At 42.5% G+C, this 24,229-nt stretch overlaps 1 protein-coding gene across 1 annotated transcript in view; it reads left to right on the top strand.

Annotated features, from left to right (window-relative positions):
- Nucleotides 1–24,229, top strand: part of ZC3H3 (zinc finger CCCH-type containing 3) — a 605,196-nt gene that overhangs the window by 402,971 nt on the left and 177,996 nt on the right. Inside the window, exons 6-8 of the mRNA XM_030219843.1 lie at nt 16,753–16,840; nt 17,649–17,807; nt 21,438–21,507. Coding sequence (XP_030075703.1) covers nt 16,753–16,840; nt 17,649–17,807; nt 21,438–21,507 — 317 coding nt within the window. The remainder of the gene's footprint in view (nt 1–16,752; nt 16,841–17,648; nt 17,808–21,437; nt 21,508–24,229) is intronic.

Here is a 24,229-nt window from a genome sequence, read left to right as displayed (position 1 = left end):
AGTTCCCCAAGATCTCAGCCCACCACTCATTGTTAGGCTACTCCTCCATTTAAGGGCAATGAAGGGATAAATGACTTGTCCAGGGTCACAAGGAGCAGCAGTGGGAATCAAACCCAATTCCCCAGGATCTCAACTCATTGCCCCACTTGTTAGGCAGCAGAGGGAATCAAACTCAGTTCTCCAGGTCCGCAACCCACTAGGCCACTCCTCCACTTACACTGCCTAAGACAGTAGGAACAGAGGTAGATTTTTTTATCTTGACACTGTGGAGCCAAGTGGCTTAAATAATATGATAGAATGGGTAGCATAACATTGACATTCGCACCTCAGTCAGTCCTTTCAACACACTCCCCTTAGAAATCAAATAACACCATAACACTTTCTTTGGAATAAAATTTGGCTGCAGCTTTATTCACCAAACATCAGTAAATATCTCAACATCTCTTAACATTGTCTTTGTAACATCTAAATCTTTTAATCCAGGTTAATTGCCCATAGCGGTTCCATAGTGTTAAGCCATTCGGTAACGAAACTGGCTCACTTTTCCCCCATATTATCCCCCTTCTCCCCATGTGACTTACGGTGCCGTCAAGCCACATCTTACTCGTGGCGGTGCCGCCCCCGAGTTCTTTTCATTCCATATATTTCACAATATTCCTTTAACCGCCTCCGGGCCTTTAACCCCTCAAACAGGCCACAAGCGGTGACAGATTCCATCTTGTCACCGCTCCCCCCCTATATAAGCTGCAGCCAAATCCTTGGTTAGACAATCCTCCAAGAGATCCTGGAGTGTACTCAAAAATATATCCATCCCAATTTCTGAAAGATGAACTCCATCTTTCCTATATAATCCTGCGCAATCCGCAGAAATCAACTCATGCGCTAACACCAAACCCCCCATTCTTCCCATAAATTTAGATACTTCCCCATTCACTCTACGTCGCAAACGTTCAATACGCTTAGGATTGTGAGCCCCCCTCCACACTCGTCTGGGAATTATATGTGACCATACAATCATTGCTTCTGGGAAATAGCACATTACATCTAATAATTCTTTTTTCATAACCCGAATTAATTCAACTCCCTTGATATTACATAAATCATTACCCCCCAGATGAATACAAATTAAAACTGGGGATGAAAATCTCCGGGCTTGTAGCAATGCTGGCACCAACTGCTTCCACATCATACCACGTATGGTCAACCATCGAATCCGAATACCGAATTCCACCAGTCCCAAGTTGGATCCCCACTTGGACTCCAGCGCCTGCTTGTGCGCCCAGAAGACATATGAATGACCACAAATCCACACACAAATGTCAGGAGGCAATCCATCTGCAAAATAAACTAAAACAATTAACATGCAATATTCACTTTTCTTCACGAATATATCCTTTATATCTGTTAGAACGCCAACGCCCTAAACGCTGTATCAAAACACCCGAACCCCCTGCCTGAGCTGCATTAGACGCCGCTCCAATTCTAAACGAGTGCGTCCCATACTCCTCAGGCTCCAAACCCATCTGTTTAAGACCCTTTTTGAGCACAGCTGCAAACTGATACCTAGTCAATGGGATACCATTTTTATGCACCAACCACACCTCCCCACCCACCGTCCTTATCCCATTGTAATCCACTGCACATTGCACCGGACAAAATTCCAAACCCTTAACTGCCCTCAATATAATCCACGTGCCCTTGCCAGCCTGATCAGTTTTTGACTTACGTAAATACAAACGCAACACTCCCTTCTCTACAATCACATCTCTGTGTTGCAAACCCTCCATACCCTGCGGCCTCCTAGAGGAAACCACCAATTCCCCCACTCTGCAAGCAGCAAAGAAAGCCACCACAAATGCCGCTTGAAACAACCTCACTTCATATTCCGAGAAACAAATCCTCGGCAAAACTTTACACAGCTGTACCACTTGCCCATAGAACAGTGGCAGCCTCACTCTCACCACCCGTGAAATCTGCTTCTTCCTAGAATAACCGCACAACAATTTGCGGACCAAATATGTTCGAGCTGGATCCTTCCAACCCAGCAATTTAGCAACAAATGCTAACGCCGCAATGGCCTGGGAAACCATCCCAAACGACCATTCTTTTATGTCCGCAAAAGCAATAAATTTAGCAACTCTCTCTTCTCCAATCGGAAAAACCAAATCCCAATCCTGTTCTTCCAAAAAGCTTAAGAATCGACGCCAACCAACTCCATACGCCTTCCACGTATTTGTAGCTAGCGCCCTCATCAGCAGCGTCTCACAACCTCTTGAAAATTGCGCCACAAATCTTCGGACATCCTTGTAGGCTCCCAATCGGCTGACGGGGCCAAAGCTCTGAAACGATGTAGCTGCAAACGAGATAAAGCATCAGCAATCTCATTTGACACACCAGGCACCTGTCTAGCAGTTAACCATACATTCAACTGTAAACATTTTAACACGATTAACCGCAGCAGCTCAATCAACAGCGGACAACGTGAATATTGCTTATTAATAGCCCATACCACTGACATATTGTCCGAATAGAAAGCAATCCTCCTATTCCTCAATCTCCGGTCCCATATACACAATGCCACCCAGATTGGGAATAATTCCAACAGAGCAATATTTGCACACCATCCCCTCTCTTTCCACCATTGCGGCCAGACCTCCGCACACCAGGCACCTCCAAAGTAAATCCCAAATCCTATCTCCCCTGATGCATCAGTAAATAATTGCAAATCCACATTGGAAACTATTACCTCCTGCCAGATACATATACCATTAAATACCGACAAAAACTCTCTCCACAGCTGCAAATCCGCCCGCACTGCTTGTGTCAAACGCACCTTAAAATGCTTCCGTCTTAGCCCCACTGACAACAAAGCTAACCGTCTGGAAAATACTCTACCCATGGGAATCACCCTCGTAGCAAAATTAAAATGCCCCAGCAAGCACTGAATCTCCTTCAAAGTCACCTTACGCTTGGAATACACCCGATCAATCTCCTCCCGTAACGCAATAATCTTTTTGCTGGGCAAACGTGACTCCATCCTCACTGAGTCTAGCTCGATTCCCAAAAACACCAACCGAGTAACTGGGCCTTCACTCTTATCCGCTGCCAAAGGTACACCCATCTCCTTTGCCACCGTACCAAATGCTGACATTAACGCAGCACACTGATCAGAATTCGCTGGGCCAACAAAAAGAAAATCATCTAGATAGTGCACCATAGCATCCAAACCACTAACTTGTTGCACTACCCACTGTAAAAATGTAGCAAAGGCTTCAAAATAATTACAAGAAATTGAACACCCCATAGGCAAACATTTATCAAAATAAAACTTGCCTGCAAATTTAAACCCCAGCAACCTGAATGCCGTCGGGTGCACTGGGAGCAAACGAAAAGCTGCCTCAATATCTGCTTTCCCCATCAAGGCACCCTGACCCATCCTCCTCAACAACTTGCATATTGCACCGAACAGAATTCAGGATCAATAAAAGTATTGACCCCATAACCCTCCGGATAAGACAAATTATGAATTAACCGGAAGGAACCTGGTTCTTTCTTCGGTATCACCCCCAATGGAGATATAACCAAGTCCTGAATTGGAGGGGCCACAAAAGGTCCTGCAATCCTACCCAAACTCAACTCTTTCCCCAACTTTTTCTTAACCACCTCCGCATGCTGAACCACTGATATCGAATTTTCACAATTATGCACCAACAGAGGTCCTTCATACGGAATTGGAAAACCTTACGAAAACCCAACCCAGAGCAAATATGCCTCCCCACCAAGCGGATACCGGTGCAACCAGGTTTCCAAAACCAACAAGTTAATGGGAGAAGGGGCCTTGCCAGCCCAAACCGGGCCCACTCGGAATTCCTCCTCGACCCAACCTCCCCCTACCCGCGAATCCACCTCTGGTACATTTAAACGCTGGGTGAAGTCCCTGACAGATGGTGCAACAATGCCTAAATCTGCAGGCAGCCTGAGTACATCTTCCTGCGTTAAATTGGAAACACGCATTACCGGGAACACTCCCCCTACTTCCGAAACCACTCGAGCCCAATCCTCCTCCTCCTGCTGAAGCGACATTACCTGCTCGCACCACCCCCAGTCCCCCGGCAAATCCCATTGAGCCACTACCATACCCGGGCACTCCAGCAGAGGCTCCCAAACGAAAGGGAACATTAACCGTGGGCGTAAAATTCGCAATCCACAAATCCACATCACGTACACCCCAATGCTCAGACTTGTCCCGTGCTAAACTCCGCCTAAACTGCTCATCATAGTTAACCCAACCCCAACCACCATACATTCTATATGCTCTTAATATTAAATCACAATATTTCCACAAACCTGGATACAACTCAGGCTTCTTATCTCCCAACACACTTGCAAATACATGAAAGCTCAGCAACCAATTCATGATCGTCTTCGCAACTCTCCCTTTCTTCTTTTTTCCTTCTTCTTTCCCCCCATCCTTCCCTCCATTACCATCCTTATCCTGCGCCAGCAATGCAAATAAATCAATAAATTTACCCTTTAAAATTCGCTGCCGCCACTTCACCGTGATATAACTATCCAAAGGTGCAATATTACATAACGTATGACCCAGCCTTGAACCAGCACCCACACCTACAATCTGATTATTCCCCACACTCATCCCCCCGGCCCCTACGTCCCCTTCTGTTGGATTATTTGTAGTAAATAATTAGCAGATCTTAGTACACACAGCTTCAGCTTTAGAAATGTTAATTTCTTTCTTCATCTCTCTCTCATTCACCCCTGAATAATTCACTGCTGAGTCACTTTAAAGTTGAAGTAACAAAACATCTGTTTACTCACAGTTTGTAGTTAGATTATAATCAGACAGGCTTATATATACATTTTACTATACATTTGTATTATCAGCTCCTTCCATGTGCTTAGATGGTAATGGATGCTCACACCACCATAGATCCTCTCAGGTTAGGAGAGAACATGAGCTCCATGTGCTCCATGTGCTGCATCTGCTGCATCTAACCCCCAACAGGAAGTTGCATAGCTGTGTGACCTCTCTAAGTAATTCACATCAGAGGTCACAGAGTAATCACAGAGAAATAATAGGTGACAGGCAATGCATGTAAAATACAATTACATTCCAACAAACCCCTTCTCATGCATAACTGTCATGCAATTATTTATTCATACAAAGTCCAAGCTTTATACGCAGATTCACAAAATGTTCTCTGGGTAACGGTTTGGTCATGATGTCAGCTGTCATCTCACTGGTGTGACAATAGTGTAGACTGATGACCCCTTCTTTTGCCAACTCTCGCACGTTGTGGTATTTCGTTGCGATGTGCTTGGTGCGTGACTGAACCTTGTCATTCTGTGACAGTCGGATGCAGCTCTGATTATCTTCCATTATCTGGATTGGTCTCTGCTCAGCTATTCCAAAATCCAGCAAAAGTTTTTCAATCCACATCAGTTCTCTGCACGCTTCCGATGCGGCCACATATTCAGCTTCTATAGAAGACAAACTCACAATACTTTGTTTATGACTGGCCCATGAAATTTGTACATTTCCATACATAAACACATATCCACTTGTGGATTTATAATCAGAATGATCCCCTGCCCAATCTGAATCACAGTAACATATTAGTTTTGGATTACTATTGGCTGAAATCTTTAATTTACAATCAATGGTACCCTTTAAATACCTTACCATCCTTTTAACTGCAGTCCAATCTGATTTGGTAGGTGAGCTGACCCTTCTGCTCAAAATTCCTACTGCATTTGCTATATCAGCCCTGTATGTGGTAGCTAGATATAAAAGCTTACCTATGGCTGATCTATATTGGATGTTATCTGGTAAAGGTTCTCTTACTGTTTCATCCTTCAGAAAATCAGTGATCATGGGAGTGCTTACAACTTGGGCATCTTGCATACCTAAACTTTCAATAAGCTCATTTATTTTCTGCTTCTGGCTTAGAAGATAAGAACCATCATTTTGTTTCTCAATTTCTATACCAAGATAGTATGACACATTACCAAGTTCTTTTATCTCAACATTGTGGTTTAAACACTTTACAATGTCCTTGTACTCTTGCTCACTTTTGCTTGCAATGAGCAGATCATCAACAAAAGCTAAAATGTATGCATATTGTCCATTTGTGCACCTAGTGTACAAGCATTTATCTGCTTCACCTTGCTTAAATCCTAAACTTGTCAATATTTCATGCAATTTTTCATTCCAACATTTTGCACTTTGCTTTAATCCATAAAGACCTTTGTTTAATTTACACACTAGCTGTCTTTGTTTTGTATTTATGAAACCTGTTGGCTGTTCCATGTACAAGTCTTCAGTTATATCTCCGTGAAGAAATGCTGTTTTCACATCAATGTGGTTGACTTGCATGCCTTTTGAGACTGCAATGCTCAGAAGTGTTCTGATTGTCGTGTGTTTCACTACAGGTGCAAACACTTCATCAAAATCTTCTCCATATTTTTGAAGATATCCCTTTGCGACTAATCTGGCTTTATACCTTTCCACTTTTCCTTGTGCATTCCTTTTTAACTTGAATACCCATTTGCATCCTATAGCTTTCTTGCCAGGAGGTAATTTTGTAAGAATCCAAGTATTATTTTTATCCAATGCATCAATTTCTTCTTGTGCAGCTTTATGCCATTCAGCAGCTTCTTCTGCTGGCATTTTCTCAATCTCATCCCATGTTAAGGGCTCTTGAGCTTCTGCTGACTTTGTTAGGTAAGACAGTCTTAGGGGTGGAACACCTTTGTTTTCCCTGGATGAGCGTCTGACAACAGGTTGGTCTGACCTTTCCGCATCCTCTAAATCTGAGAGTTCTTCTCCAATTGATTCCCCTTCTCCAACTGTACTGTCTTCTTCAATGATCCTTTCTGTGTCTGTTTCCTCTGCCTGTTCCTCGTTAGATACAGATGAGTTGCTTTCAGACATCTGCCTTGGTATGGCATTTATATACACTGGCATGTCTATTATGGTTCTAGTTTCATATTCTGGATGATAAGGCTCATCTGGGATAATCCAGCCTTTATCAACCCTTTTGTTTTCATCAAAATATGTAACATGTCTTATGCCAACAATGCCAGTTTTCAGATTCAAAATTCTATATCCTTTGTGTCCTGGAGCATAGCCAACTAAAATGCCCCTTTCTGTTGTGGAATCCAGCTTATGCCTTCTTTGCTTTGGTACATGAGCATATGCTGTACTTCCAAATGTTCTTATATGTGACAGGTTTGGCTTCCTACCATGCCATGTCTCATGTGGTGTGCGCTCAGCGCCTTTAGTTGGCATTCTGTTTTGTAGGTACACTGCTGTGAGAATGGCTTCCCCCCATAGTCTTTTAGGGAGATTGCTATCTGACAGCATACATCTGGTCATTTCCACAAGTGACCTAAATTTTCTCTCTGCAACAGAATTTTGCTCTGGTGTATAAGCTACTGTTGTGATATGCTGAATGCCTTCTTGTTCTAGAAATGTGCGCATGCTTTGTGAAGTGAACTCACCACCATTGTCGGTCTGAAGAACCTTTGGTTTTCTTTCAAATTTATTGCTCACCATGGCTACGTATTTCTTCAGCATGTCTGTGACTTGACTTTTCTCTTTCAGCAAATAGGCCACACAATATCTAGAGAAATCATCCAAGAATATTAGCACAAATCTGTTATTTCCCAATGATGGGATATTAAACGGTCCACATAAGTCACTGTGTATTAAGTCCAGCACTTTATTACTCCTATTTCCTGTGTATGCAGGAAATGAGGGTCTCACACCTTTTTGAGTAACACAGTCTATGCATTTCTCCATTTTACCAGCATTTGCACTTATCTGAATGCCGGTGGCCAGTTGCTTACTGTAAAGATCCTGGATCACCTTAGAATCACGATGTCCCAGGCGGCGGTGCCAAATTTCCAGACTACATTTTCCATCATTCTTCCTTACTTGCGCCATATGTGAGGCTTCACCTGAAATGTTCAGCTTATAAACATCATTATGCATAAAAGCTTCAGCATACACTTCATCATTTTTAGAGATTGTGCACTTACTGTTTTCAAAATGAATCGCAAATCCCTTCTTATCTAATGTAGATACACTAAGCATATTGCAAACTGCTTGGGGAATATACAAGACATCACTTACAGGAATTTCTTTAACTTCATTAGACACTTTGCATTTTAAGAATCCAATACCTTTTGCTTGGATCTTAGCAGTCCCTGCGTTTGCAGTTTTAAGAATACCTTCCTCTGGACACATTTCCTGAAAGAAATCCTTACATTTGGTTAAATGGCATGTGCTCCCCGAATCCAAAATCCAAGTACTTTCATTTGAATTATTATTTACCATAGTCAAAGATTTTTCTGCCATTAGAAAGCCCTTGTGTTTATCTTTGTCCTTCATACATTTCCTGGTTTGAAAATTCTTTAGTTCCATTGGCTTAGGTGAGCTAGAGGGAGTGTTTTGTGTTTCCTTACACCATTTAGATACATGTCCCTCCTTTCCACATGAGTAGCAAATCAGCTTGCCCTTGGGTGGAGTTTTCCCATAGCTCCGCCTTCCTCTGTTCTTTGCCAAGAAATTTGTTTCATTTCTCTCTGACTGACTTTGAGAACACATCTCCTCAGAATCATTTATTATGCATTCCTGCCTTAGTTTTGATGTTGCCTGTTCAAAAGATTGCCCTTCAATGGCCTCATTTACAGACCTAAAAACATCAAACTTCTTTGATAGTGAGGTAAAAAGAAATGCTCTTTTCAATGCATCACACATGGGAATTCCTGAAAGTTCTAGCTTTTGAAATGAAGACATAAGATGCATAATGTGATCATTACATTTACTTTTATCCCTTAATTTGGTTTCATTCAACTCTGCCAACCAAATTGGTTGCTGCTTTGCATATGTAGTTGCATACATAGTTCTCAGTTTATATAAAATGTCCTTTGGTGTATCTTTTCCCTCCACTAATATGGCTTGTTTCTCTGAGAGAGCTTCCAAAAGCATGCACTTCACATAATAGTTTGCATTGTCCCATTCAGCCATATTTTCAGCTGTTCTGTCTTGGTCTAAGCATATATTTAATCCTTTTGCTCGAAGGAGACATATGAATCTTAATTCCCACTGCTGATAATTAAACTCAGTTAATTTAGGCACCTTGAGAGAATAGAAAAATGGTGAATTTCTTCCCTCAGCCATTTTCTTAGCCTTCTGTCTGCTGTGTGGGGGGGAGAGAGAGACAGACTGAATCTTTCCTTTAAAACTTAAGAGAAAAATGTGGCCTTTTTTTCTGCCTGGTAATATTTCTCTTCTTTTTCAATTCCTGGCCCTGGGCCCATAACCCTTTTTGTTGGATTATTTGTAGTAAATAATTAGCAGATCTTAGTACACACAGCTTCAGCTTTAGAAATGTTAATTTCTTTCTTCATCTCTCTCTCATTCACCCCTGAATAATTCACTGCTGAGTCACTTTAAAGTTGAAGTAACAAAACATCTGTTTACTCACAGTTTGTAGTTAGATTATAATCAGACAGGCTTATATATACATTTTACTATACATTTGTATTATCAGCTCCTTCCATGTGCTTAGATGGTAATGGATGCTCACACCACCATAGATCCTCTCAGGTTAGGAGAGAACATGAGCTCCATGTGCTCCATGTGCTGCATCTGCTGCATCTAACCCCCAACAGGAAGTTGCATAGCTGTGTGACCTCTCTAAGTAATTCACATCAGAGGTCACAGAGTAATCACAGAGAAATAATAGGTGACAGGCAATGCATGTAAAATACAATTACATTCCAACACCTTCCCCATCTTCAGAAGAAGAGGAAGATGACCCCGATGAATCCCAGGAATCCGACGATTCCCAAACCTGCAACGGATCCCCGATCACTCTCTTCCGCTGCCTTTTGTCCTTCTCCAATCTTTTAACCACATGACACAAATTACGCAAAAATTTTTTATTCTTTAACTTCTTCCGCAAACCCCGACCATGCACGCTTTTTTCCCGACCACTCCTCCCCCGAATCCCCTCCCGCAACTGCACTCCCTCTCTCCCCACTCCATACACAGCTGCACCCAACTCCTCCAACTCACCAGTCACTCTCCCTGTAGAAGGCCCCTCCAGTGGATCTTCACCAGCTTCGACACCGCTTAGTGCTGCCTCTCGCAGCCGAGCACCACCACTCAGGCCAGGTCCTGCCGGAGCACCTACAGTGGTGGAAATAAGTATTTGATCCCTTGCTGATTTTGTAAGTTTGCCCACTGACAAAGACATGAGCAGCCCATAATTGAAGGGTAGGTTATTGGTAACAGTGAGAGATAGCACATCACAAATTAAATCCGGAAAATCACATTGTGGAAAGTATATGAATTTATTTGCATTCTGCAGAGGGAAATAAGTATTTGATCCCCCACCAACCAGTAAGAGATCTGGCCCCTACAGACCAGGTAGATGCTCCAAATCAACTCGTTACCTGCATGACAGACAGCTGTCGGCAATGGTCACCTGTATGAAAGACACCTGTCCACAGACTCAGTGAATCAGTCAGACTCTAACCTCTACAAAATGGCCAAGAGCAAGGAGCTGTCTAAGGATGTCAGGGACAAGATCATACACCTGCACAAGGCTGGAATGGGCTACAAAACCATCAGTAAGACGCTGGGCGAGAAGGAGACAACTGTTGGTGCCATAGTAAGAAAATGGAAGAAGTACAAAATGACTGTCAATCGACAAAGATCTGGGGCTCCACGCAAAATCTCACCTCGTGGGGTATCCTTGATCATGAGGAAGGTTAGAAATCAGCCTACAACTACAAGGGGGGAACTTGTCAATGATCTCAAGGCAGCTTGGACCACTGTCACCACGAAAACCATTGGTAACACATTACGACATAACGGATTGCAATCCTGCAGTGCCCGCAAGGTCCCCCTGCTCCGGAAGGCACATGTGACGGCCCGTCTGAAGTTTGCCAGTGAACACCTGGATGATGCCGAGAGTGATTGGGAGAAGGTGCTGTGGTCAGATGAGACAAAAATTGAGCTCTTTGGCATGAACTCAACTCGCCGTGTTTGGAGGAAGAGAAATGCTGCCTATGACCCAAAGAACACCGTCCCCACTGTCAAGCATGGAGGTGGAAATGTTATGTTTTGGGGGTGTTTCTCTGCTAAGGGCACAGGACTACTTCACCGCATCAATGGGAGAATGGATGGGGCCATGTACCGTACAATTCTGAGTGACAACCTCCTTCCCTCCGCCAGGGCCTTAAAAATGGGTCGTGGCTGGGTCTTCCAGCACGACAATGACCCAAAACATACAGCCAAGGCAACAAAGGAGTGGCTCAGGAAGAAGCACATTAGGGTCATGGAGTGGCCTAGCCAGTCACCAGACCTTAATCCCATTGAAAACTTATGGAGGGAGCTGAAGCTGCGAGTTGCCAAGCGACAGCCCAGAACTCTTAATGATTTAGAGATGATCTGCAAAGAGGAGTGGACCAAAATTCCTCCTGACATGTGTGCAAACCTCATCATCAACTACAGAAGACGTCTGACCGCTGTGCTTGCCAACAAGGGTTTTGCCACCAAGTATTAGGTCTTGTTTGCCAGAGGGATTAAATACTTATTTCCCTCTGCAGAATGCAAATAAATTCATATACTTTCCACAATGTGATTTTCCGGATTTAATTTGTGATGTGCTATCTCTCACTGTTACCAATAACCTACCCTTCAATTATGGGCTGCTCATGTCTTTGTCAGTGGGCAAACTTACAAAATCAGCAAGGGATCAAATACTTATTTCCACCACTGTACTTCCATCCATGCAGCTCTCTCCTGCTCCAGGCCCTGGCCCACTTGACACCCCATATCCACTAGCGGTCCCCCACGGGCCCCTACTACACCCGCCCCCTCACTCACCATATGCATACCCCTACCCCCAGCAACTGCCCCTCCCATACAATTTTTCTTCTTGCAGCTCACCTTTCCCCACTTTCTTGGGACCCATCGTCACCAACACACCCAAAGTATCCCAATCACACCACCGCACTGTGCCCCACAAACCCTGTCAACCACCCCTACTCCACTTCCCCAATAACCAAGTCTCCCAATCGCACCACTTAAGTTTTCCAAATAAACCCCATACCTTCCCCTTTATGTTTACCCCACACTCAAGCCCCTTTTTCCCCCTACAATTCACTTCTTGTGACAATTCCCCCTCCAAGTACAACCATACACCTCCCCACTCTAAATTAATCAATTAATGCAGCTCCCACTACCCGACAGCATTACTGTCCACTGCAACCCACTCTGGCCCCGCCCCCCCCCAAATCGTGTCACCAACACCTGCCCCAACCTTATCCGAACTCTCCGATCTTCACCTTAACCCGACCCCCACTTCCCCATGCAAAATTCAATCGCCACTGCCCTTTCTTCCTCCCCTACTCGTACAACAATCGCCAAATCAGCCCTCCTCCGCTCTCCCCGCTCCACTTCCTGCTTTGTTCGCGTCACCGCCCACTCCTTCACCTCTCCCCGAAGTCCGCCCCCCTCCTGCTCGTCCTTACCGCCGACTCCTCTTGCCTCTCAGCGTCCTGCAACTCCGCAACGGTTTCCCCAGCGCGAAACCGGAAGTAATCTCGCGCTACGCTATGCCACCTCGAAGCCTCTCTCCAGCTCCTTCCCGGTCACCCCTCAGGTAAAAAACGGTTTTCTTTCACCAAAAATTCATCAAATTCCCCTCTATCCACCCTCACCCTCTCCTACCCTCCCACTTAATACCTTTTGCGCGCCAAAACCTGTTTGCCCTATCTCAGCCTCTCCCTCTTCCACCAATCCCCTTCCTTCCTTTTTTAACCAATCTTTTTCTTTTCTTTCCTTTTCTGTTGCTAACCTGCCTACCCTCTTCTGCTCTGCCCACCCCCTTTCCTATCCCAGTTTGGGCGAAACGTGCATGTCGGACAATTTCCCCCTGGGTCCGACAAAGAGATGAGATAAGTGAAAAATTTTTTTTCAAAAATATAAAGAATGTTAAATGTTTAAGAACCTATGAAGATTTTGATGTTAATTATATCACTGCAGTTGAAGTTGCAGTGACTAACATCACTGAGGTTTTGGGAGAATTAGTTCTGAAACAGATATAAGACACAGAAACATATGAATTTGGAAAATTGCTGACTTGATCTGATAAACAGTTTTATATGTAAAATATATTTACTGGATTTCAGAAATATAGGCTATGTTCTGAAGAATCAGCACTGATGAGCTAAGTTCATTTTGAGTTTTGGATACTCGTAAAGATTGTTTAACTGTTTTATTTTGTGAAAGACTCTGTTATGATTGTTTCCTTGAAATTTACTAGAACATTTGCATTGCTTTAGTGGAGGTTTTGTTTGTTTGTTTGTTTCTTTGGACCTATGATGGTGACTTCCTTGCAGCTTTTGCTCTGTTTGGAGCTTGGTTAAAATTGGTTACCAATTCAAATATAAGATACATGTGTTAGTTAGTAGGTCATCCATCTTATCTCTTTAATGTTCTGATCCCTTACATCCCAACTTGGACATTGTACTCTCAAGAAGATAACAATTTGGCTACCCCTTCTCCATTTCAAGTACATTTCGATAGCACCCATTAGTTTCTATTCTGTGTTCTTGTTCCATTCTAGTAGAACTCTATTCCATGCTCCATCTGTTTTTCTCAGTTTTTTCTTTTCTGAGGAGTAGCCTAATGGTTAGTGCAGAGGCTTTGATCCTTGCATCCTGGGTTCGATTCCCACTGCAGCTGCTTGTGAACTTGGGCAAGTCACTTAACCCTCCATTGCCTCAGGTACAAAAAATGGAGATTGTGAGCCCTAGAGGGACAGAGAAAGTACCTGTGTGATTGTTCTCTGCCTTGAACATGATCGCTAATCAGTTTATAAATGCCAGAATTAAATTTACAATTAATTTTTGATTGGCTTACTGTAAAGCACTCCAGTGCTCCCTGCAAGAGACAGTATAGCCTTAGAATAAACATAAACAGGTACAGCATGGCTGGGGGATGGGGTGGGAGTGAGGAGCAGAAACAAGTTCTTGGGCCTCTTCACATGTTTTGCGGGTGTTTACATATAACTTAAAAAAAAAAAAAGCAAAAAACAAATGTTCTAGAATAGACAAAAGGTAGATAATGAAATTACCTGTAGTCAAGCAGCCCACCTGTGTAGATTTTACCAGTTAATCAACGAAAATGTCTCCAGTAATTTTGTTTTTATTATCACCAAAGCCGATGCACTGTTTTGCACTTGAGTTTTTATAAATTTACTGTTCTATAGCAAAATGATGCGCAGTACCATTAGCAGTAAAATAATCTAAGGATATCATGAAGAAAAAGATAGTTGGCAATATGCATAAAATAGCGTTGAATACAAATTTGTATTCAATTCATACAGTATACATTACAGAAAGAAGCGGAGCTAAAATTAAGTTGTGGTGTGAAGGAGCGGCCTAGTGGTTAGAGCACTAGGCTTGATATCCAGAGGTGCCCAGTTCAAATCTTGCTGCTGCTCCTTGTGCTCTTGGGCAAGTCACTTTAACCCTCCATTGCCTCGGGTACAAAATTAGATTGTGAGGCCTCCATGGACAGGGAAATACCTAGAGTACCAGAGCTCACCTTGAGCTACTACTGAAAAGCTGTCAGCAAAATCCAAATTAATAAATGTGTGAATTACAAAATAAAGAATGGGAGCTTTTTGACTATTATATTTGGAATGCACTACATTTTGTAGAAGTTGTTGTTAATAAACAAATGAGCTGAACATAGAGACTGCTGTTATTAGAAAATACTACCACACAGGCAAGTTTATATTTAACCAAGACTGAGAAAAGATTTATAAGTATTACACGTTTATTAGGGGGAAACATATGTTATAACTGTGGATGTGTGAGACTGAGTCACTAATAAAGTACCAGAAACAGTTAATACATGAAATGGCATCATTTGAATTCATGACTCTTTAGGGAAACAATAAGCTTCAAGAAATGACTTATAAACATTTATGGTAGCAGTTTGCAAAGAGGAATGCAGAAGTGTAATAAATGATGTCTTGAAATGCTTACCTGTGTTTTGATGTATGGAAAGAAGGGCTGTGTGAATGTGGATGGAATGGAAGTACTTGCAAAGGGGTGCAAATGGTTGACTGTATTGAAGTCGATTTTACACAACAAGGTTAAACTTGACACTGGCTGATAATTAGCCAAGACTAATCCTTACAAATACGTAGGGAGTCAGAACTGTTTATCAGGGAGGGGAAGGAAGAAAAAAGGAAGGAGCAGATTATTACTTAGATTTATGTGTTGCCCTTCTATTCTAAGCTTTGGGTGGCTCACAATAAAAGACATATATACAGACAATAACAAATAACTGTCAACACCCAAATATAATACATCAGATTTCTTTAAAATATCCATGCCAGCCCTAACCTAAAATAAACTACAGTCTATGAATTCTAAAATTTTAAAACTCATCAGTCCTGGAAAAACCTCTCATATACCATCCACCCCCCAAGGATATCTCAAAAACTCAATTTTTAATAAGGGGGTATGTAACATTGTATAAACCACTATAACTTAACACATGGGTGTGGAATCATAAATTCACTGAAAATGAATAATAAAAAATAGACCTATGATCCACTCAAAAGGTAAAGGTTTAGTAGCAAAAACCATTTCTAACTTAAAGGAAGGAAAAGCCTCAAATAGCTCCAAATCAAAAGATTTATAGAGCTATGTAAGATCTCAAGGATCTACTCTTCATCAACCTTCCTTACTGTTTATTAATATCCATCATATTTTCATTTTAATTTTAAAATGTCTCTGGGCTTCTAAGCCCAAATATCACTGCCCACCCTAGATCCTTCTATGGTTTCAGTTTATTTGAAATACTGGCAATCAGTGTACCATGATCATTATGCCTCTCCACTTCTTCCTATTGTGGTGTCTTCATCACAGCTCCCTGCCTCCTGTGCATTACATTCACTCTGCCTCTCTTCTTGGGCCCTTCCATGATTGCACTTTGCTACCTGGGTGTCACCTTCACTGGGTCCTACTGTGTTTGACCTCTGCATCACAATACTGCACTCTCTGAGCCAATGTCTCACTATTCTTGTGCACTTCTGTCACTGCACCTTGTTCCATGGTTGTTCTATCACTATGCCTCGCTCTGTGTGATGACATTTTCACTGCACCTCATTCTACGACTGTTCTCTGAGCCCCTCCATCACTGCTTCTCATTTGCTGGGTTTAATGCTTTATGCTTCTCCATCACTGCCCCTTGCTCCTCTCAGGGCTCCTTCACACTGTCCAACCAATTGTGCCTCCTATCTTTCTCCAACGTCCTTGAAGCAAAAAATTATTCTGTCCACCAGCATCAGCAAAGAGGAAGGTTGTTTCATTCCATCCTTCATATTGCCACATATGTATGCGCAAACATAGCAATGGAACCGGTAGCTGCATGATGTTGCTGAGCTTGTCTCCTACTTCCAAGGGGAGCATGACAGAGAATGAAAAGCTTTGGGAACCTGTGGTTGGGAGCTGCTCTCATGGCTGTGATGAACAATTGATGGACTACATAGAAGTGGGTGTTGATAGGTGCCTGTTCACCACCAGGGCATTTGGTTTATCTATGTGTTGTTACTTATGTGCAATTTTCTGAATGCTTAAATTAATGCTAATTGTAACTGGTGTCTTTTGGCCTTTTTCTCTTTCCTTATTTAGGAAGGTTGGATTATTCTGCTTACTGCCCTGGTTATTCAGTTCCGAACTGTCCCAGCAAATCAACTACTCCAAGCCGCTACATTGCAAGGTTTGTCTCCTACTGTAAATGTTACAGTTATGCTGCTTTATTATTCATTGTATGAGTAGATCCCTCTGTTCTTTAGAATTGCTAACAGTAAACAGAGTTCATTAATCCCGTAAGATGAGCAAGAGCAAAACTAATAATACAATGGAAACAGCACCTGGTATCCTCTACTTCCTCCAGGTCATGTCCTCAGTGCCTGTCCTGAAACTATTTTCAGCCTTAAATCCCAGCAAATAATTTTGAAAGCTGATAATAGAATCTCAGGTTCTACTTGAGCAAAATAGCAAACCTGACCACCAGAAAAGTTATTTTATAATACAACAAGCAGCCCTTTCCCCACAAAAAGGCAGCACAATTCAGGCATTGCGTTAATGAACAGTCATTGCCTTAAAAGCTGTTAGAACAGTTATCCACGTGAAAGTGATTGCTGGTACCGCTGTCAGAAAGTAACTTCCTGTACTGCTCAATATTTCTCATTATTTTATCCCACATATAGTTAACTTGGAAGTACATAGAGCCTTCATGATTTGGTTTCCAAACTCATTTTAAATTGTACTTGTGTTTAAAAATTCTGAAAGGATGTTTCTTAATATAAATGACCAGGTCATACTTTTCATAGTGTTAATTATTGTGCTAGTAGGATTATTAAGGGCCGTGTTCATCACCTCCATTTTCATCTCTTAATGTAAGTCTGTGGTGAGTTTTATTGTGCTCTCAAGGAAATCAGAATTAGCCTTCTAAGTTCATAGACCTGGCTATGTGCAGGTAAAAGTTACTGTGCATCTTACACAGGCCTCTCTCTTCCGCCTAGCCGAGCAGTTCAGCGTAGCCTGGCGATCATTCGGCAGGCCAAGCAGAAGAAAGAGAAGAAGAAAGAATACTGTATGTACTACAACCGTTTTGGGAAGTGTAACCGCGGAGAGGCCTGCCCTTTCATCCATGACCCTGAGAAAGTGGCTGTATGCACCAGGTAAACGTTTCCAGCATTGCGTTACCTTCTAAAGTACTTCACACCGAGCCTCTGCCGGACACTATAGGAAAGGGGGAGTCAGATGTTAAGGGGTCCAGTGAAAGAATGTCAGAGGAGGTGTGTTTATGCAGAGGACACAGGGTCAGTGTCAGATGATACATGGATGGAGGATGGATATGTGGTTGGTAACTGAATCTGGATCATAGCAAGTGTGAATCTGCTGAACATGGGGAGAGAGGAGGAGGGCTAGTGAGACTATCCCAAGACTTTAAAGCAGGCACCTTGTAAATCAGGACTGTAGTGAAACCAAGAACAGAAAATGGAGATATGTTTGACATTTGATTCTGAATACAAGATGTTGGGGTATGACTGGCCATTGTATGTAGAGTAAAAGGATGATTTATAGGTGGTAAGGTAAGCACATGGGATGGAGATGGGACGCATTTAGAAAAGAGCTTTTGGGGGAGATTGTGTAGTGGTCTCTGATCTCAGAGCACAGGGTAGCTGGTGTCCTAGGTGTATCTTTAGTCATGCGCTTCCCCCTGGGGTGGCTCTAGGCCTTTTGCCCCCATGTCCAGCATCTCCCCTTCCCTCCCCCCCTCCCCAGGTGTCTAGCATCTCCATTCCCTACCCTAATCTCCAGTTTCTCCTTTTTCCTACCCCTTCCACCTCAGGTGTCCAACGTCTCCCTTTTCTTACTTTCCAGGTATCTTGGTTGGCCCAACCATTATCAAGACTGAGTAGTCACCTTGATAGCAGCTTCTGGTGGTTACCAAAGAGCAGCTTCAGTCAAAGGAAAACAATAGATCCTGACAACCACACAAACTAAAAAAAAAAAAAAAAAGAACAGCAGGCACTTTTAGCAGCACAGAGAGTGTTCAATTTTTAAGTAGCCCATTTACCCAGATTATTCTGGGAGGGGTGGTGTTCGGGTGATCACAGTTGTTGGGAGATAGCAAGGAGCATGAAAGTGAATTAGTGGTAGAGGTGCACAAGACTGAAGATTGCCCTAGAGTGCCTAATAGCCTTGCATGGTCCTGTCAGGTGACCAGCCTCTCCCCTTTCCTATTCCCCCTCATATGTTCAGTACTGCTGCTTCCCTTCTCTACCATCAGGTATCCAGCCTCTCCCTTTCCCTACCTATTCAGGTATCCAGCATTTCTTCACTTCCACACCCCAAGGTATCCAACCTCTCTCTTTTCTACCCCCTTCCCCAAGTGTCCAGTATTCCCCTCCCCTGCCTCTCCTTCCAGGTATCCAGCATCTCTCATCTTCTGTTATTATTCGTGCTGCCCTCCACCAAGCCAACTATAAAACAAAGCAAGAGTGGCTAACATGGGGCCTTGAACACATGTCTACTCAAGGCCCTGGGCCCACCATTTTCACATTGTTGTAGGGCTGCTGAGCACTGACACACTCATATTTGGACCCCCTGGGGAAGAAGTCTTAGTTATCACTCAACAATAAGACCCAATGGCTGAACTCAGGGTGCATACACACTGAGCTCCAGAGGGATGTGACTGTTTGTAATGTTATTTTATTTTATTTTATTTTATTTTATTGTGACTGTTTGCCTTGTAATCAGTCTTGGTTGAAGGCAGGATATGAATGTGAAAAATAAATAAATAATGACTGGACTATCAAGAGAATTATAAATGTAGCTGAACCTCTGAGACCTTTTCTTACCCACAGTACGTTAGGGCCACAGTTGTGAAGGAGTAGGCTACCCTGCTTACCTTTCTCCAGGTCCTGAGGGTCATTCATTTGGGCTGTAAAATCCAAGGGAATGGTACAGTATAGGGGGTAAAATACTTTTCTGCACAAAAGAAGAGGGGGACTTAAGGTAGCCAAATAGGCAGAAAATGCAATGCAAAAGCCAGAAGGACGCTTCAGTGCATAGGGAGAGGAATGACCAACTCTTTCTAAAAATACTAGGACTAGGGGGCATGCAATGAAGTAGTAAATTTAAAATGAATCGGAGAAAATATTTCTTCACTCAACGTGTAATTAAACTCTGGAATTAATTTACAGAGACTGTGGTAAAAGCAGTTAGCTTAGCAGGGTTTTAAAAATGTTTGGATAGCTTCCTAAAAGTAAAAGTCCATAAGTCATTATTAAAATGGACTGGGGGAACATCCACTGCGTTTTTGTAGTATAAGCAGCATAAAATGTGTTGTACTGTTTTGGGATCTTGCCAGGTACTTGTAACCTGGATTGGGCTTGATGGACCTTTGGTCTGTCCCAGTATGGCAATAATTATATAATCCATAGAAAGTTCTCTTTTAAGTGGTTTATTTCTCTTTCAAAGTCAGTCTGCAAGGCTCCTCTTCAGGGTGAAAATCATAACACATCTGTTATTCCTCTTTAACTCAGGGTGTATAATCATAACACATCTGTTATTTTGTCCAGCATCCCCCATCTGAAGCCTTCCCTCATAACAGGTCACAGCTCTGTTACCCTCCTTGTGCCACCTGGCACTCCGTCTGGAGAATACCATTTGACAAACAGGCTGCACAGGATATGCAAATTAACCACTCAGAATGTAAATCTTCTCTCACATAACTTATAGAATACTGACTATGGAGAATTATGTGCTTAATTGACAGTGCCAATTAGTGCCATTAACACCAATTATAGCCAATAATTGATTAAGACCAATTATTATCTAATTTATTACGTTATGTACGTAATTGAGCCTATTCTATAATTATGCACACAAATTTGCACATGCAGCTTTATAAAATTAGGTGAATTGTGTCTATGCCATTTGTGATTGGCTGCTGTTGGAAATGGGTTCCCCTTGGTCTGACCCAGTAGGACAACTCTTGTGTTCTTATGAGTTTTGTGACATGTTATACTAATATGTTTGTATGTTTTGTCACTGAAGGGGTATACTTCTGATATACTGCCTTTCTGTGGTACATCCAAAGCGATTTACATATAGGTACTTTCTCTGTCACTATTGGGCTCACAATCTAAGTTTTGTACCTGGGGCAATGGAGGATTAGATCACAAGGAGCTGGAGTAGGAATTGAACCGGTTCTCAACCCACTGCACGAACCATTAGGCTACTCCTTCTCAAGAAGAATGTAGAACAGTTTTACAGAATGAATTTCAAGCAAGTGCCAATAGGAAACAGATGGTAATTCTACTAAAATTGCTCATTAAGTCGTCTAATTTAAGCCTATTCTATAAAGAAATGAAGATGCCTACTTTTCTTTATAAAACCCCAGTGTACCTGCCTGAAAATGCACCTTGATTTAAGGTTGTTGTAAATGCACACACCTACACGTTAGCAAGGTTGCGCATAAATCAGAGAATGCTCTGCATGCTCTCCAACCAAATTCTGCCCATAGGCATGCCCACCATCAAAATACACACCATGCAAACAATGCGCATACTCATACTCTGTTCAGTATTTTATATGGTCATTTACACACTACATAGCTAGTGTAGTGTGGTGTAATGATAAAAATACTGAGATTTATGCTCACAGTTAGTGCCTAAACCTAGGCACTGCCTTATAGAATTACCCCCAAAATGTACCAAGGGAGTGCGCTCTTCTATATGTATTCAAGGAATCCTGCAAAACTTTTCCTGATCCCTCTTCCTCCTGTTCTCTCTCCATAGGTTTTTACGGGGCACATGCAAGAAGACAGATGGCACTTGCCCCTTTTCTCACCAAGTTTCTAAAGACAAGGTGTGTATGGTTTATAATGAACATATTCTATGCTAATTACCAGGTTGACCTAAAGAGCCAGGTCTTTTGTGATGGTGGTAGCAGTAGCTGATAATGAGATTTCAGTTGTGTTCTTTTGTGATTTTGTGCAATGAAACAGGTGGCTATCATAACCTGAATGTTTGGGCCAATGTATGATATGAGCACAGCAAAATAATTTCTGTACAAAGAATTTTTTTTGAAGGTTTTGGATACAACTATATTGGAGAGGTTTTTTTCATGTTATCTTTTTTCCTCCTTTGTGTTATTATTTGTTTCCATTTTATTGGTGTGCTTAGCACTGATAATGAGGGGCATGTAGGTCCTAAGCAAGCTCACTAGCTTCAGTCTATTAATTCAGATCCTCCAGAAGATTAGCCGTGAGGGCTGGTTATGATCCGTTGAGTGAGCATGCTGGCTTGTGTTTCCATTCTCTCAAGAACCCTGTTAGACTGTGTGGTTTGTGTTGCAGGCCTTCAAAAGTCAAATGGCTACTTTATGATGGCTGTAAATTAGCGCATGGCTATTGGTTCATCATAAGGTTGTTCAAACAGTGCTATATGACATAAAAAGAGATGTTAAGACAAAGAAACTGTCAAGGAGAAGAACTTCAGTCTGAATGGTCCTGTGTTTCAGAGTGCTGATTATGAAAGCATTCCCATTTTGATTTTTAATATAGAAATAAAGTAGTGTGCTTGCCATGTTGGTCCAACTGAATTCATGGAAATAGAGGTTAACAAATCTGTGGCTCGATATTCAGAAGAAGTTACGCATTCACCTGTAGCCGGCAGGTATCCATGTGTCTATTTAAAGTAGTAGTAGTAGTAGCACAAATCCTGCAGAAATAGGCTTTGATTGCACCCGTAAATGTTAACACCATGGAGTACGCATTTAAATCGTGACTCCACCCATGTTCTGCCTAAACTCCTCCCCAGAACATGCTCATTCTACAAGTGCCCTTCTATTTGCACCGCATGTACTTATAGGTATGACCTAATTTTACAAGAGGCCTTTTAAACATATAAAAGAGTTATAAAATTACTTCTATAATCTGGCCATTCAGTCAGCCGTTCGGTCCAAACTATCTGTGTAAGTTTTTAAAATATATGAATAGTGAAATTGAAGAGCTTATTTCGAAAACCAATGCAACTAATATAGGCTTAACGGGTTTGGGAATAATCCCTTCAGTTTCACTATTCATATATTTTAAAAACTTACACAGATAGCTTGGACCGAACAGCTGACTGAATGGCCAGACTGTGGAAGTAATTTTATAACTCTTTTATATGCCTAAAAGGCCTCTTGTAAAATTAGGTCATACCTATAAGTACATGCGGTGCAAATAAAAGGGCACTTGTAGAATGAGCATGTTCTGGGGAGGAGTTTAAGCAGAACATGGATGGAGTCACGATTTAAATGCGTACTCCATGGGTGTTAACATTTACGGGTGCTCCCAAACAATCTAGGCCTATTTCTGCAGGATTTGTGCTACTACTTTAAATAGACACATGGATGCCTATGTGCCTTTATAGAACAGATGTCTTCCTGATCTGTTATAAAATTACCCTCCACTTGTATAAGAAGGGGCCTGGTCAGGGGTGAGGCAAGGGAGGTGAAGAAATTAGCAGATTATAGTGATATTCAGCTGCTGTTTGGTTAATTTACACATTTAGTTTAGCCACCCGTGATCCGACTTCTCATGCTCCCTTCCTTCCCCTCATTCCTCCCTTCCGTGGTCTGGCATTTCTGCTGATTCAGGAATAAAGTCAGGAAGTAATTTTTTACGGGGAATGTGGTAAATGCCTGAATGCCCTCCCATGGGAGGTGGTGGAGATGAAAACAGTAACAGAATTCAAAAATGCCCAAACACAAAGGAATCATGTATGGCAGGCATAGTGATTAGATGGCAACACCAGTATTTGAGATGCCTAGTGGTGATTAGATGGCAACACTAGTAATTGAGAAACAAAGCCAGTACTGGGCAGACTTCTACGGTCTGTGAAGAACAAGGCCAGTGCCAGGCAGACTTCTGTGGTCTGTGCCCGAATCGTGACTCAACAGATAGGCCAGTGCCAGATAGACTTCTGTGGTTTGTGCCCCGATTGTGGCTGGAGAGATTTGGATGACAGGAAATGCATCATCGCGAAGGCGGGACACTGTGTGAAGAGCGAAGGGAAAAGCTGAAGCCGGAGGCGAGCCTGCAGTGCCTTTTTCTTCACAGACGTTGCTGCCAGGGAGAGTAAAACAGTTATACGCGGGGGGGGGGGGGGGGGGGGGGCAAGGAAGGCTGCCGGTCAGGGAGAGCAGGAAGGAAGGAGGGACGGTGGGAGAGCTCCCTGGCTGCTGTGCAAGCCCTGCGTTTGTGAGGGCAGCAGCCAGGGGAAGGTCAAGATTGGCCTCCCCAAGCCTCTTATACGGGGCGCCTATGGCAGCTGGTATACGCGAGTTTCAGTTTACAACATGGTGAAATAGATGATGAGAGCTTCAATGTTGGGGCAGACTGTGTATAGATCATACAGATCTTTATCTGCCTTCATTTACTATGTTACTGTCTTAAATTGTTCCTTGATATTTTTGTTGTGAAATAGTGATGTTCATTGCTATGTAATTGTTGTAAGAAGCAGGTTCTAAATAAAATAACAGGAAATAAGGGCCAATTGCCTGTCCAGCCTGCCTGGTTGTCTTTGTCTCTTCTTCTCTACCA

This window comes from Microcaecilia unicolor, chromosome 1 (genome assembly GCF_901765095.1).
Source record: "Microcaecilia unicolor chromosome 1, aMicUni1.1, whole genome shotgun sequence".
Taxonomy (NCBI): domain Eukaryota; kingdom Metazoa; phylum Chordata; class Amphibia; order Gymnophiona; family Siphonopidae; genus Microcaecilia; species Microcaecilia unicolor.
Note: the sequence above shows the minus strand (reverse complement) of the source record. Positions and strands in the feature narration are given on the sequence as shown.